The following is a 17,564-nucleotide window of genomic DNA, read 5'->3' on the forward strand; positions in this document are numbered from 1 at the left end:
GTGTGTTGAGGGTGTGTGTTGAGGGTAGATGTTGAGGGAAGGTGTTGAGGGGAAGTGTTGAGGGAAGGTGTTGAGGGTAATTTGAGGGCAGGTGTTGAGGGTACAGAACATGTAGAAGATATGTGTAAAGGATATGTGTAAAGGGTATGTGTTAAGGGTATATTTGTTAGTAATGTTGAGGGTATGTTTTGAGGTAGGTGTTTAGATATGTTTTAAGGGTAAACTTATGTGTTATGGGCACATTTTTGGGTATATATTGAAGGTAATGATGAGGTTAGCTTTTGAGGGTAGGTGTTGAGGGTTATGTTGAGGGTAGGCATTGAGGGTAGTTGTTGAGGGTAGGTGTTGAGGGTAGGTGTTGAGGGTAGGCGTTGAAGGTAGTTGTTGAGGGTAGGCGTTGAGGGTAGGTGTTGAGGGTAGGTGTTTTGAGGGTAGGTGTTGATGTTGCATGTTGAGGGTAGGTGTTGAGGGTTATGTTGAGGGTAGGCGTTGAGCTTGTGTGTTGAGGGCAGGTGTTGAGGGTAGGTGTTGATGTTGCATGTTGAGGGTAGGTGTTGAGTTTGTGTGTTGAAGGTTATGTTGAGGGTAGGTTTTGAGGGTAGGTTTTGAGGGCAGGTTTTGAGGATAGGTGTTCAGATATGTGTTAAAGGTAACCTTATGTGTTGGTACATTTGTGGGTATATATTGAAAGTTATGTTGAGCGTAGGTTTTGAGGGTAAGTGTTGAAATATGTGTTGAGGTTAAGTGTCAAGGATATATTTGTAGGTATATATTGAGGGCTATCTTGAGGGTGTTGAGGGTGATGTTGAGGTAGGTGTTAAGGGTAGGTATTGAGGGTAGGTACCGGTGTTGAGGGAATGTGTTGAGGGTAGGTGTTGAGGGTAGGTGTTGAGATATGTGTTAAGGGTATATTATTGGGTATATATGTAGGATAGTTGTTGAGGGTAGGTGTTGAGTGTAGGTGTTGAGGGTGTACGTTGAGGGTAAGATGTTGAGGGTAAGAAGTTGAGGGTAAGATGTTGAGAGTAGGTGTTGAGAGTAGGTGTTGAGAGTAGGTGTTGAGGGTAGGTGTTGAGGGTAGGTGTTGAGGGTGTATGTTGAGCCAATGAGGGTAGGTGTTGAGTGTTATGTTGAGGGTAAAATGTTGAGGGTAAGATGTTGAGAATAGGTGTTGAGGGTAGGTGTTGAGGGTAGGTGTTGAGGGTGTATGTTGAGGGTAGGTGTTGAGTGTTATGTTGAGGGTAAGATGTTGAGGGTAAGATGTTGAGAGTAGGTGTTGAGAGTAGGTGTTGAGGGTAGGTGTTGAGGGTAGTAAGTCAGGCTGACCACACACCTGTCCCTGCCACTCCACTGTGTTTACCAAGACAACATTCTCCGGGAGTAGATCATCAGAACCTCCAAGGACAGCACTCAACTGATCCAGCAAGGCCTTCCTGGGCTGTAATATAAAACCATTATATATCTAATAGGTTGTCAAGCAACTGTTTTGTCAATAACAAAATAAATCATGCTGGAATTAATAGTGACAAGGGAAAGGGAGTCATTTGTTGACATTTAAGGTTGATACAGGTTCATGCTGGTGAAATCTTTGTGCCATTTCAGTGAATATTACAATATGTACCATGTTTTTTCCACAGGGTAAATTTGCACTGTAAGGGGTAAGTTTCTTATACCAGATTTTCCACAAATAAATTGTAACTGATACATAAGAGACCCTTCACTACCCATAGTTAAGACCTTGTTAGCAGTTGGAAATATACTGTCAAAAAATGTTATAAGATAATCTGTGATGTCCTAGATCTGAAGTCTTATGTCGGGCTTCAATTCTAATGGTGCTTCAGATAGAAGTTTGTTTGATTTTGTTTAACATCCTATCAACAGCCAGGGTCATTTAAGGACATGCCATGTTTTGGAAAGTGGAGGAAAGCCTGAGTACCCAGAGAAAAACTATCGACCTACGGTCAGTACCTGGCAATTGCCCCATGTAGGTTTCGAACTCGCAACCCAGAGGTAGGGGGCTAGTGATAAAGTGTTGGAACACCTTAAAAACTCGGCCATCTCAGCCCCTCAGATAGAAGTTGACAGTGGTTCAGGCCCTAATTCTAATGGTGCTTCTGATAGAAGTAAGTTGTCTGTGGTGAGTTGGTTAAAACTACTTCATATGAAACTAATTTCCATCTACTGAATCTTGAGCCCTAAGTGGGGGTCTGATCCTCAAACGGCATTCCAACAGTATCAGCCACAGGTATTGTAATGAATGTCGAAACAAGTCTAGCATGAGTCTCTCCGGTCTCAATGGGATCACCATGGATACTAATCCCCTGAGTGTGAATACTGTGCAGTCACATGACCTGATACTACACAGTCTAGTCAGATCAGTGTGTCATTTTGATTTTCAATTAAATTGTCATTTCATACATTTTTAACATATCCAGTATATTCTTGACTGCCAACTCCACCTGTGAAACCATGATACACCTTACTTTACATAGAGGCTTTTTAGTCATGGTGACTGAAGTAGCTTATAGGGTACATATCATATTAGTCACTGAAACATCACATAACTATTTCACTATAGTTCCATTGAACCTGTATCTACATAGATACTTACCGACCTGAAACAGAAGGATGTACAATGGACAAGAGAAATCAGATAGCATGGACATTGACCAGCATCATAAATTTCAAGGATCAAGGCCTGGGTCCATTTGTACAAGAAAAATGCAGCACAAATTTTAATCAAGACCTGCATACAGTTGTACAGGAAATGGAAGTATACAGTTCTATGGTCCATAATTGTACATTGTCAAGAAAAAAGACATTAACTAAAGTCTGCATCTGGTTAGTTATAGAATTTGATCTTAATTTAATTACCACAAAATAAAATTGACACAAATCAATCTGTAGTTTATATTGTTTGATTTCATGTTGATATTTTGTAATTTTAACAATGTATATGATGGGGAAGGGGTGTCATATTAGGAAACGATGCAACATTTTAATTTCAACAGTTCCTAGGTTATGCCTAATTACTTCATGTATATCACGCAGTTGCTAGGGGTTATTATTCTTTTTTTTTTTTCTTTTTTTTTTTAAATTTCAACTTTTTAACCAACAAAAGATAATTAAAGCATTTTTGGAATAAATACTTATTTAATATATTATGGAAGATGAAAACATTTGAAAAAATAATACATGTACCAATAATTAAGCTGATATGTTAATGAAGCAAGTTTTGTCTATGACTGAATATTAGTGTTGATCGTTATGGAAACTGTAACTACAGGAGGAAGAGTTTTAACTATAGGACGGTTATGGTTGACCTTCACCTTCACTATTATGGTATTTATTATCTTTATTAGCTATTAATTTAGTCACCTATGTCACCAAGATATGCTATCAATTCATCCTCTCACCTCTGTATGTTTAAATGTTTAGGATGCTATAACGATATACATGTAGTAAGTTTGTAATTAAGAAACCACATTACATTATTATTTATAGAAACTCTTCTAAAACATTTATTCCTTAATACTTGATGTCAATTACTTAATCCTAAAAAAAAATCCAATAAATTATTTAATCCATAAAACAAATCCTGTAAATTTAGTCACGATAAATTCTGTAATTGTTAGTTGTATAGAAACAAACATTTAATCCTAAAAAATATCCCATAAATTACTTAATTCGTCAAACAAATACTGTAAATTTAGTCAATACATTTTTTTTGTAATCATCCTTATAAAAATAACATAACATAAAATTGTCCAAAAATATCATGTAAATTACATAAATCTGAAAGATTTTACTGAATGTTTAAATTTTTTTAAATAAACATAACCAATATTTCTGAATCAATGACCGTAACTCGTAGATTATACAAAATATCAGTGATCCACATATAGTCCCTTTTCTTCAGGTAAACTACAGGGTACTCCTTCCTTTGGGTTGAAAAAACTAAATGTTTCTAACATTGTTCAATTTCTATATTAAGAATGCTTCCTTGAAGTATTTCAATACAAAGTTGGTCAATATTCTGGAAAGCAAAGGCTCTTTATATTAAGCTGGACTTGATATTAATATCTCCCCAATTAATAGGTTAGTATTACACTGCAACCACCAAACCACACATGCATACGACTCCTCATACAAAGGGCATCATTCATACATGCACTAATGCTTCAAATATCAGATACCACAGCTTCAATGACAACAGATACTGGGACCTGGCCATCAATATAGTGTGACCAACAAGGAATAAGGGGATAAAAGTCATCCGATGTTGTAATAATTTACATAACACATATACCAGCCAAAGTATACCCCGATAGTCTAGGGAGCCCAACTGTCTTTAGTTTCAAAACTAATCAATGTATAAAACCATATAACCAATCATCAGTTGGGATCCCTGTTTTTACCTGTACAATGTGTGAGGAAAGTCATATATTTTATGCATTAGTCCAGTTCTGAATATGACAAGGAAATCTGTGTGAATCGTGCCCTGCACAAATTACAATTATTATTGTTATAGGTTTAAGGTAGAGTTTCCCTCTAATTTCCTTTAAAAACAAGAAGTCTTGGGGTCAATTCCCAGGTGTGGGGGCATGTTGTTTTTGTAAAATAGAAATCTAGAACCTTTTCAATTATAGTAAAAAAAAAAGGGGGGGGGGGGGGGGGGGGGTGAGGGAACCCCAATTGGGACACTCCACCTTAAACATGAATCACCACAAAACATTTTTATGTCCAACCAATACACGAATTACTAGTCTTTATGTATTAATGTGCATGGACTTGCTTTTCACCTTTTTGTCTGCTAATATTACTTTGGTTGGTAGTGTAAAAACACTTAACAGTAGATATAACTCTCAATATTGTTTCTAACAAAGGTTTGGAGTGGTGAAACACAGATACATAATGGTAAAAAACTACTACACAACTTCTCAATGTTGACGAAGATGATATGTCCCAAAGTTCCTCTCAAAAACTCTGGCAATTTAAAAATAAGCAAGCTATTAATTATACACTACATTTTCTCAGAAACTGAGCTAAATAGCTGCTAATAGCAACGTGAGTCCCGACGAAACAGTAACATGTCGGTCCCACTTCCGCTCTTTTATCAAAGCATAGAGGAGAACCTAGCCATTTCACTAATTATGCACATACAATAAATTATACTTTGTATATGCATGTGTAAATGTCAGCATTATAGCTGAACATAGAAAATTTGGTTGAAGAAGAAGGCTACTTTTAGGACAGTTAATGATTGGAAACTAAAGCATGGCGGATGGATTAGGGATGATAGAGGAACCACCACTTGAGCTTTCTGTGACACCAGTCAACATAACCACAGAATCATCGTGAAATATTGTTTAGTGGTAGGTTGACCACAACATCACCGTGAAATACCGTTAAGTGGTAGTTAAAATATAACCACTGCATCACCGTGAAATACCGTTAAGTGGTAGTTAAAATATAACCACTGCATCACCGTGAAATACCGTTAAGTGGTAGTTAAAATATAACCACTGCATCACCGTGAAATACCGTTAAGTGGTAGTTAAAATATAACCACTGCATCACTGTGAAATACCGTTTAGTGGTAAGTTGAAACATAACCACAGTGTCACCGTGAAATACCGTTTGATGATGGGTTTAAACAAAAAAGCAGAAACAGGCAGAAGAAAAAAGATAGAAGCCAAAGAGGAATAAATCATTTGTTTCGTATGTACTTGCTTACAATAATTATCATTATTAACAGTTAGAGGTCCTACTTGTGCTTGACCATATTCATAGGCTACAAACACAAAGGTCACACAGATCATTTCAGACTTTGGTATATCGTAATAAATCATTAACCATATATGTTATCTGACAAGGGCCATACATTACCCTCAATTAGAGGAACAATATCAGACCAACATCACAGTGGTAATACCAGGAAATGTGTGGACCAATCAAAAGGTATGGCAGCCATCTTGAATTATGGGATTTTAAAACCGTATCTTAAGTACCTTTACCACATGCACCAAGAATAAACAATTGTACCATGATAGATTAAAATTGTTTTAGTAATACCCTATCTTTGACATTAAAATTGTTTTAGTAATACCCTATCTTTGACATTAAAATTGTTTTAGTAATACCCTATCTTTGACATTAAAATTGTTTTAGTAATACCCTATCTTTGACCTATTAACAGCAATATATGATGGCCATATTGGATTTTGTTGGGTCTCATCTCAGGAAACTTCTAAACAAGAATTATATTCTTAACCTTTGTGTGGTTCTTACAAAAATTCCACATAAGTGGATGTGTTGCCAGTGCAGAAAGTTGGGTGATTACAAGAGTTACTGCATGAGAACAGGTTTTCTATTTATAGTAACACCGAAACACTGGATCTAAAAAGCCATCCCAAGCAAGCACTTGTGGTAAGGAAGATCTGCATGAAGTTTGAGTTAATCGACCCAAGAGAACTTAAGTTGTCACACGAAAGCAAATATTCTATCTTAAATAACAGTGACCTTGACCTTTGACCTTCGGACCTGAAAAGCAATCCAAGCATGCACTTGAGATAAGGAAGATCTGCATGAAGTTTGAGATGGATCGGCCAAGGGAACTTGAGTAATTGTGCAGAAACTTCCATGTGGATGCCGAAGAAACCAATATCGACACCGATGCCAACATAATAATACCTGTGTATCACCTGCTTTTTTTCAGGTGAGCAGATGAAACAAAAACTTAAGAAAAAATTGGACACCCAACCAACAAGAGACGCCCTACCATATCTTAACTAGTAACGAAAAACTTCTTTCCATATCTCTTTCCACTTTCAATTCTTAACTAGTCATGAAAAACTTCTTTCCATAATATCTCTTTTCACTTTCAATTTTAACATTTCAAAATACCACAGTCAATGCAACGCTTTTCCATTCTCAATTAAAATAGGATATGGAAGTTATATCTAACTTGAGTAGGATATCTTTAACTTCCATCAGTAAACACTGCTCCATTCTCTATTCAATATTGTAGGTTTCTGTACTTAAATATCAAACTTGGGTGGGATCTTCAACTTGCATTCCAAAAACCAGGTGTAATCAGGCTCAAGAACATGCTCGGTGTATAAAAATATAAACTAGTATAAAATGTAGGTTAGTATACCTAGCTCAGCAAATCCCCCCATTTCACCAAAATTCACTAAATTTCAAAGTGCACACATAGTAAACTACGACCTTAAATCAAATCTAAATCTAAATTACATACAGTTCAATCATTATTTTTTTAAGAAAAAAACCACCAAAGATGAATGATAAAAAATCAGAGAAAAAGACTGAAGAAAAAAGTGCAGTGTAAGCTAGCTGAGTGAAAGGCGCAAGAAAAAAAAAGGGTAAATGTATGCTGGCAAGGTTTAGACAGCCTAATGATATATGAATATGCAAATCAGTCTGGTCAGTCCAATACCACACAGTGTTAGCCGGTTACTGACCGAGCCCTCTACCACTCCAGTACTATTCCGGCGCACAAGTTGTTTCACATCCTTCTTCACTTGTTTTTCTCGGTAAGAGCGGCTCCGCATGCGTGACATCTTGGGTTTCAGTTTTGGAGATTTGGGCTTGCAGTGAGATTCGACCTGGTCTGGATCAGTATCGCGGTCCTACATACACCCAAACAGATGAGCTTTTTATCACTGCATGAGTCATCGTACCAATTGCTAATTAGCTAATATGGTAATTAGTTTGCATGAGCTAGCGATACTATTGTTTTAAAACCAATAAGAGGCATATAAATGGCCCAATGAACCCCGATAACATCCTGCAGCATACCATCCCACACACCAAGCAAAGGAACAAAATCTTACACAAACAAAACACATAAACACAAATAAGTGCTTGTCGCAGTAGAGGTATCCAAAAATTGTCTGACATCTGATATCACATACATGACGATGATGAAAAATTATATGTACTTGTTAATAATACAATTTAAACATGGTGACTTTAAAGCATCTATGAACACTTCTTCCTATACCCAGAAAATAAATATAACCCTGTTTCAGGTAAAAATAGGCTGATATTTTATTTTGGGGAGGACTATCTTTAAAAAGTTAAACTGCATGACAGCACAAATTCACCCTGTAAACCATGCAGACTGTCAGTGCCTGAGTGGTGGACGTATCGACTAGAGAGGTAGAACAGAGGAGTCTGTGCCCATACATTACCTCGCATGGCGCCGCCTTCTCTTGGCTTCCCTCAATCAAGGGCTGCACACATTCCTAAATTAACATGGGCCATAGATTTAGAGGCTTATAAACTTTACGTGGATCTCCCACACCCATTGTTTACTACATCCAGTTCAAAATCTATTGTCAAGTAACAAAACCTGTCTAAGATTATACCATCCTGACACCAAAGTTATGGTACAATGTACGAAACTAATTACCTGAAAAGCATTTAAAAACACAAAACGATGCTGTTATGCAAACGTAAATTCTAAAAACTGGCTGTCTGCTTAGACTTTTACGTTAAACATACGTGGCTGACACTAGTTTATTAACAACATGCAGAATGTCAAAGTAGCCAGTTCTATTTTTATGTTATTTGTCTGTGTCAAAAGATGCCCAGAGGGCCTGCATCACTCACCCATATATTTGAAAAAGTAATGCAAAAATATACTCATTTAATGTTATATAACAAATAATTCTCTACTATGGGTTCAGGACCTAACGAAAAACAAACCTTCTATAATGTAACATCTCACTTACTAATATTAAGTCTGCTTCATTGAAAATTTTGTTGAAATACACTTAACTGTACAAGAGAAGTAGGCTTTTCAGCATTAACATTCAAATTTTCCTAATTTGGGCAGAACTTCTAAGCCCCTAGCAGTGTTATACCCTTCAGAGAGAAAGTATCCAGGAATCAGACTAGACCATTTGTTTATGCAATTACGCTCTAAATTTGCACAACATGAAGTTCCATTTACCCACGGACGCTCCAGGTCAAATGTAAGTAAAATTCTTTCATTTACACATTATTATATAAGCAAAGGCTATATATACATCTATTTAATATCCCCCTCTTTGGGTCTCTGCCGTCTAGCCCTAGGGGATACATGCCTCTAATCTATACAAAATCAAGTCCACTTTATTCAACAATCCTTTGAACCAAAATTAAAGGGAAAAGTTAACATACAGATGACGGACACTGTGCCACAGCAGTCATTCGGACCAAATGAGTTAACAACAGAATAAGATTGGAGATTGTCTCTGCAATGAATCAGAAAACTTCATCTTCAGTGTCACATACCAAGCAAATCAACAGATGAAGCAAGAGAAGTTTCCAGATACTCCTAGAAATACTACAGCAAAGTATAGATTATTTCCGTGCCACATGCTGAATAGCCATACAAGATCATACACCTATTTCTACGGTGGTCCCTCATCTAGGAGGAATTATTCTTATTCACACAGGTGATTAGTTTATCACACAAAACATGATTCCTGTGAAAATGATTGTATCCTTGGTATTTATTTTTTTTGTGAAAGAATAGCAAGCTTAAAGTTTTATGCTGAAATTTAACAAGTTGATTCAAAGAACAAGTTTTCACTGTAGAGTCTTACCAGTTCTTTTCTAGGTCATCTTTAAAATAAACATTTTGAGAATTCTTCAAAATTTCACTAAATTTTATATAGAATATGAGTGCCTAATCCTAAGAGAATAATATCCATTGGTTACCAAGGCTGACAACTTAACAAATCACATTATCATTCCTTTAGTATGTAGGGATTACAATTAACTCGTATTACATTATATATATTTGCACATCAAATTATGCCAGAAATACGACGAGCACAAAAACTCTAAAAACAGAAAAATAAACAAAATGAAATGTACTTACAGCTAAACTGTCGGAGTCATTTTTCCTTGAACTGTTGTCATCACTGAGTTTGCCACTTTCCTGTACAACAACATGAAAGTCATGCACACAGACTGTTATTTTCTATAGGTTATAGTAACATCACACTTACTACAGAAACATCTACACAAAACAGTACCACAGACAAATCTCTTATCTACACAGAACAGTTCTACAGACAAATCTCTTATCTACACAGAACAGTTCTACAAACAAATCTCTTATCTACACAGAACAGTTCTACAAACAAATCTCTTATCCACACAGAACAGTTCTACAGACAAAACTCTTATCTACACAGAACAGTACTACAGACAAATCTCTTATCTACACAGAACTGTTCTACAAACAAATCTCTTATCTACACAGAACAGTACTACAGACAAATCTCTTATCTACACAGAACTGTTCTACAGACAAATCTCTTATCTACACAGAACAGTACTACAGACAAATCTCTAATCCACACAGAACAGTTCTACAGACAAATCTCTTATCCACACAGAACAGTTCTACAGACAAATCTCTTATCCACACAGAACAGTTCTACAGACAAATCTCTTGTCCACACAGAACAGTTCTACAGACAAATCTCTTATCTACACAGAACCGTTCTACAGACAAATCTCTTATCTACACAGAACCGTTCTACAGACAAATCTCTTATCCACACAGAACAGTTCTACAGACAAAACTTTTATCTACACAAAACAGTACTACAGACAAATCTCTTATCTACACAGAACCGTTCTAAAGACAAATCTCTTATCTACACAGAACAGTTCTACAGACAAATCTCTTATCTACACAGAACCGTTCTACAGACAAATCTCTTATGCACACAGAACAGTTCTACAGACAAATCTCTTATCTACACAGAACAGTTCTACAGACAAATCTCTTATCCACACAGAACAGTTCTACAGACAAATCTCTTATCTACACAGAACTGTTCTACAGACAAATCTCTTATCCACACAGAACAGTACTACAGACAAATCTCTTATCCACACAGAACAGTTCTACAGACAAATCTCTTATCCACACAGAACAGTTCTACAGACAAATCTCTTATCCACACAGAACAGTTCTACAGACTAATTCTAAAAGCTTCCTACATCACTCTAGTATCAATGGATTTAATCAGCATACTAAAAGATTAGATATGTTCCATAATGCACACAATTTTGAAGATTTAGAAACAAAATACAGGTAGAAAGATGTAATAATGAAGTTCCTCTACCACAACACATTGTTTAGTCATGATACAATACATGTCCCCTACCACAACACATTGTCTAGTCCTGGCACAATACATGTCCCCTACCACAACACATTGTCTAGTCATGATACAATACCTGTCCCCTACCACAACACATTGTCTAGTCATGATACAACTTATGTCCCCTACCACAACACATTGTCTAGTCATGATACAACTTATGTCCCCTACCACAACACATTGTCTAGTCATGATACAATACATGACCCCCACCACAACACATTGTCTAGTCATGATACAATACATGTCCCCTACCACAACACATTGTCTAGTCATGATACAATACATGTCCCCTACCACAACACATTGTCTAGTCATGATACAACTTATGTCCCCTACCACAACACATTGTCTAGTCATGATACAATACATGACCCCCACCACAACACATTGTCTAGTCATGATACAATACATGTCCCCTACCACAACACATTGTCTAGTCATGATACAACACATGTCCCCCACCACAACACATTGTCTAGTCATGATACAATACATGTCCCCTACCACAACACACTGTCTAGTCATGATACAATACATGTCCCCTACCACAACACATTGTCTAGTCATGATACAACTTATGTCCCCTACCACAACACATTGTCTAGTCCTGATACAATACATGTCCCCCACCACAACACATTGTCTAGTCATGATACAACTTATGTCCCCTACCACAACACATTGTCTAGTCATGATACAATACATGTCCCCCACCACAACACATTGTCTAGTCATGATACTACTTATGTCCCCTACCACAACACATTGTCTAGTCATGATACTACTTATGTCCCCTACCACAACACATTGTCTAGTCATGATACAATACATGTCCCCCACCACAACACATTGTCTAGTCATGATACAACTTATGTCCCCTACCACAACACATTGTCTAGTCATGATACAATACATGTCCCCTACCACAACACATTGTCTAGTCATGATACAATACATGTCCCCTACCACAAAACATTGTCTAGTCATGATACAATACATGTCCCCTACCACAAAACATTGTCTAGTCATATGTTGTGGTACATATCCCCTACCACAACACATTATCTAGTCAAGATACAGTACATATCCCCTACCACAACACATTATCTAGTCAAGATACAATACATGTCCCCTACCACAACATATTGTCTAGTCATGATACAACACATGTCCCCTACCACAACACATTGTCTAGTCATGATTTGCCCCACATTGATATCACACCTAGTTTTATAACACTTGTGATTAGATGTTGAATGTTACCTTCTGGTAATCAGGCATGCGTAACAGCTTAAACAGTTACACCGGAACTATCAAAACACTGGACAAGAGACAAGTTATATGTAAGATCTATTAAATGATGTACCAGGCATAAAACCAAAAAGAACTAATACAAAGCATACAACAAATGGCCGCCACTACTCTGACCATGCGTAACAAGAGTCCACAAGGTACTACTCACCTTACTGGACTCCGAGGCATCAAATCCATTACGGGTAAAAAATGGCCTGAAATATAGACAAGTTATCATCAATATAAAAACTCCCGAACCCAGCTGTAAACCACATCAAAGGTGACAAATTATAGCATGTACTATTCTAACATAGTCAGTATTCAGCTTTACCTTAATCTGGGTTTGGGAGTAGACACCACACTGACAGCATCTAACTCAGGTTCTGGACCGCTGTCACTCAAATCCTCCAGTTCATCAATTAAATCTTCAATGTCATCAGCATCTGCAGGATCAGGATTTGCATCGGGGTCACCAAGTTCATGGTCAGCCTCCGAATCAAGACCCTGTTACAGACAACAAACCATTATTTGTTATTACTCACCACAAGACCGTTGTACATTATACAGTGAACACTACCTTGTCATGTGACTTCCTATGACAACTTTACATGATATCATCAGACATATTTATATTTCTGATAAATAACAAACAAGGGAGGTAATTTAGCAAAACTGAATCATTTTGTATCCTCAAATAAGCCCCTTTTCCGTTTTTGTAGAATCATCAATTTAAAAAAGCAAGCTAAATGTGGTTCATAAATAAGCCCTACCCAAACTTAAATACTTATACTTTTACACTAGGGGAGGGGCTTATTAGAGGATCAATACAGTACAAAACTTTACCCTAGGGGAGGGGCTTATTAGAGGATCAATACGGTACAAAACTTTACCCTAGGGGAGGGGCGGTACAAACTTTACCCTAGGGGAGGGGGCTTATTAGAGGATCAATACAATACAAAACTTTACCCTAGGGGAGGGGGCTTATTAGAGGATCAATACGGTACAAAACTTTACCCTAGGGGAGGGGGCTTATTTGAGGATCAATACGGTACAAAATTTTACCCTAGGGGAGGGGGCTTATTTGAGGATCAATACGGTACAAAATTTTACCCTAGGGGAGGGGGCTTATTAGAGGATCAATACAGTACAAAACTTTACCCTAGATGAGGAGGCTTATTAGAGGATCAATACGGTACAAAATTTTACCCTAGAAGAGGGGGCTTAATAGAGGATCAATACGATACAAAACTTTACCCTAGGGGAGGAGGCTTATTAGAGGATCAATACGGCACAAAACTTTACCCTAGGGGAGGGGCTTATTAGAGGATCAATACGATACAAAACTTTACCCTAGGGGAGGGTGCTTATTTGAGGAGAAATACAGTACTTAAACTTAAACACTAGGAGGAGGGAGCTAATTTGAAGATAATAACTGTACTAAACCTTTACAATAAAGAGAGGGGCTTATTTGAGGATAAATACTGTTTTAAACATCTACACTTGGGGTGGGGCTTATTTGAGGATAAATACTGTTTTAAACATCAACACTTGGGGTGGGGCTTATTTGAGGATAAATACTGTTTTAAACATCTACACTAGGGGGCTGGGCTTATTTGAGGATAAATACTGTTTGAAACATCTACACTTGGGGTGGGGCTCATTTGAGGATAAATACTGTTTTAAACATCTACACTTGGGGTGGGGCTTATTTGAGGATAAATACTGTTTAAAACATCTACACTTGGGGTGGGGCTCATTTGAGGATAAATACTGTTTTAAACATCTACACTTGGGGTGGGGCTTATTTGAGGATAAATACTGTTTTAAACATCTACACTTGGGGTGGGGCTCATTTGAGGATAAGTACAGTTCTTAACCTTTACACTAAGAGGTGGGGGCTTATTTGAAGATAAATATTTCAATAATAGCTATGTGATTTTTATGAAATCTGGACTTAATTGCTGTGTGTGGATAATTTATATGAGACCTAATGCCAGCCAATATAAGCTTACAGCACTGGGAACCACCGCTGCACCAAAAGGTAATTGATTTGACATTTCTAACCATCAACATAAAAACTGTCACAACACTATATCAGGTTTGTGTAGAAACTACACTTAACAATAGTCACAGAAATAAGACACAAACAGTCTATCTGTAATAATATTGTGATATTTTACAGGACGACCAAGATTGAGGTAAAATCAAGAAAATAATGATCCAGATTCGAAGCATTAAAATGATAAAAACATGGAAATGATTATTGTGAAGTATCAAGACGACAAAAAACATTTTTTTCTATCTGAAGTTCTTTTAACAAACATTAAGCTAAAGATATATCTGAAACAAAAGATATATTAAAATTTTAATGATAAAATAAAAGCAAAACCAATTGGCAATAGCTGTGTTATATATGAATCGTGACAAGTAACATTAGATACTGTTAACTAGGACCCACAGTTGAAGTTTTACCATATTGGTATTTTGACTCCAGAAGATTTTACCGTCTTACCATGCTATATAAGGCTAGAGAGAGCTACTCCTCACATTCTACTGTCTGTGTTTATAACTTACCATGCTATATAAGGCTATAGAGTTTAGTGTTGATGTGGACCTGTAACAGCTACTCCTGACAATCTACTGTCTGTGTTTATAACAATCAATAGTTACATACAGATCAGCGTCACTATTTAAATGTCAACATTTACTACCACGGATTACACTTAAGTGTAACATATTTCACATTTTTTCTCTTCACCAGGTATTCCAGTCAGCTTAACATGCCAATATCTTACCAATGCCAGGTTAAAATCAAACAATTTTCTTGCTGTTTAAACATTTAACAAGAGGCCCATGGGCCTTAACAGTCACCTGAGTTTTAAGATTCCAATAGAAATCAAACAAATGATAGTCAAAACTGTGATTTCCTTACGTAAACTATAGTAAAGTTTACCCTCACCCCCAACATGAGATCCCAGGGTCATTAAATTCACAATTTTGGTAAAACACCTTAAGACCCTTTCATCCATGAAGAGTATTTGATTGTTCGTTATTTGGGTCTTGAGAAGAAATTTCAGTCAATTTGACCCCTTTTTGCCCCACCTCTCATTCCCCTGGGGGTGGGGACCATATAATTCACAATTTTGGTTGACCTTTTTTGGCCATGGAAGTTTCTGCAAAATTTCATTGGAATTGGTTCATGGGTTTCTGAGAAGAAGTCAAAAATATAAATTGTTTACAGATGCACAACGGAGAAAAGGCGATTATCAAATAAATTTCCTTCCTTTGGCACTGAAAGAGATGGAAACACAGATAACAAGACAGTAAACCTCTAACTTGTGTATTACTCTGGTGATTGTACTTACATCTTCTGAAGCCTTGAACTTCTTCAGCAAAGCGATAAATCTCTGTTTTATGTTCCTCTGTAGCTGAAAGACAGGTCAAAAATACATCTTCATTAAATTTATATGCTTGTGGTCCAAATGACATGATTTAGTGGTGTTGTGGTGTGCTAATTCATTAAATTTATTTTTCTCACTTATATGGTCAGCACTTTTGGAGAAGATATACTGTATTTATCTAGCGAGGATATACTGTATTTATCTAGCGTGGCATATACTTGTATTTATCTAGCATGGATACACTGTATTTATCTAGCGTGGATATACTGTATTTATCTAGCGTGGATATACTGTATTTATCTAGCGTGGATATACTGAATTTATCTAGCGTGGATATCCTGTATTTATCTAGCGTGGATATACTGTATTTATCTAGCGTGGATATACTGTATTTATTTAGTGTGGATATACTGTATTTATCTAGCGTGGATATACTGTATTTATCTAGCATGGATATACTGTATTTATCTAGCGTGGATATACCGTATTTATCTAGTGTAGATATACTGTATTGATCTAACATGGGTATACTGTATTTATCTAGTGTGGATATACTGTATTTATCTAGCGTAGACATACTGTATTTATCTACCGTGGATATACTGAATTTATCTAGCGTGGATATCCTGTATTTATCTAGCGTGGATATACTGTATTTATCTAGCGTGGATATACTGTATTTATTTAGTGTGGATATACTGTATTTATCTAACGTGGATATACTGTATTTATCTAGCGTGGATATACTGTATTTATCTAGCGTGGATATACTGTATTTATCTAGCGTGGATATACTGTATTTATCTAGCGAGGATATACTGTATTTATCTACCGTGGATATACTGTATTTATCTAGCATAGATATACTGTATTTATCTAGCGTGGATATACTGTATTTATCTAGTGTGGATATACTGTATTTATCTAGCGTGGATATACTGTATTTATCTAGCGTGGATATACTGTATTTATCTAGCGTAGATATACTGTATTTATCTAGCGAGGATATACTGTATTTATCTAGCGTAGATATACTGTATTTATCTACTGTGGATATACTGTATTTATCTGGCGTGGATATACTGTATTTATCTAGCGAGGATATACCGTATTTATCTAGCGTTGATATACTGTATTTATCTAGCGTGGATATACTGAATTTATCTAGCGTGGATATACTATATTTATCTAGTGTAGATATACTGTATTTATCTACCATGGATATACTGTATTTATCTAGCGAGGATATACTGTATTTATCTAGCATGGATATACTGTATTTATCTAGCGTGGATATACCGTATTTATCTAGTGTGGATATACTGTATTTATCTAGCATGGATATACTGTATTTATCTAGCGGGGATATACTGTATTTATCTAGCATAGATATACTGTATTTATCTAGTGTGGATATGCTGTATTTATCTAGTGTGGATATACTGTATTTATCTAGCGTGGATATACTGTATTTATCTAGCGTGGATATACTGTATTTATCTAGTGTAGATATACTGTATTTATCTAGTGTGGATATACTGTATTTATCTAGCGTGGATATACTGTATTTATCTAGCGTGGATATACTGTATTTATCTAGCGTGGATATACTGTATTTATCTAGCGTGGATATGCTGTATTTATCTAGTGTAGATATACTGTATTTATCTAC

The 17,564-nt window shown here is 36.4% G+C and overlaps 1 protein-coding gene across 5 annotated transcripts in view; it reads right to left on the reverse strand.

Annotated features, from left to right (window-relative positions):
* LOC117323153 (phosphofurin acidic cluster sorting protein 2-like) overlaps positions 1 to 17,564 on the reverse strand; it is a 52,545-nt gene that overhangs the window by 15,275 nt on the left and 19,706 nt on the right. For 3 of the 5 annotated variants that reach the window (XR_004531657.1, XR_004531658.1, XM_033878192.1), the window contains exons 7-13: positions 15,857 to 15,919; positions 12,823 to 12,995; positions 12,661 to 12,706; positions 9,896 to 9,955; positions 8,217 to 8,270; positions 7,485 to 7,652; positions 1,334 to 1,438 (exon numbers count right to left, since the gene is read on the reverse strand). Coding sequence is in view for 3 of the 5 variants with exons in the window: in XM_033878192.1 (XP_033734083.1) it covers positions 1,334 to 1,438; positions 7,485 to 7,652; positions 8,217 to 8,270; positions 9,896 to 9,955; positions 12,661 to 12,706; positions 12,823 to 12,995; positions 15,857 to 15,919 (669 nt within the window). In the remaining 2 variants the exon portion in view is untranslated. The remainder of the gene's footprint in view (positions 1 to 1,333; positions 1,439 to 7,484; positions 7,653 to 8,216; positions 8,271 to 9,895; positions 9,956 to 12,660; positions 12,707 to 12,822; positions 12,996 to 15,856; positions 15,920 to 17,564) is intronic. The other 2 variants (XM_033878193.1, XM_033878194.1) reach the window with 2 other exon arrangements.

The sequence above is a fragment of the Pecten maximus genome, chromosome 3 (genome assembly GCF_902652985.1).
Source record: "Pecten maximus chromosome 3, xPecMax1.1, whole genome shotgun sequence".
Lineage (NCBI taxonomy): Eukaryota > Metazoa > Mollusca > Bivalvia > Pectinida > Pectinidae > Pecten > Pecten maximus.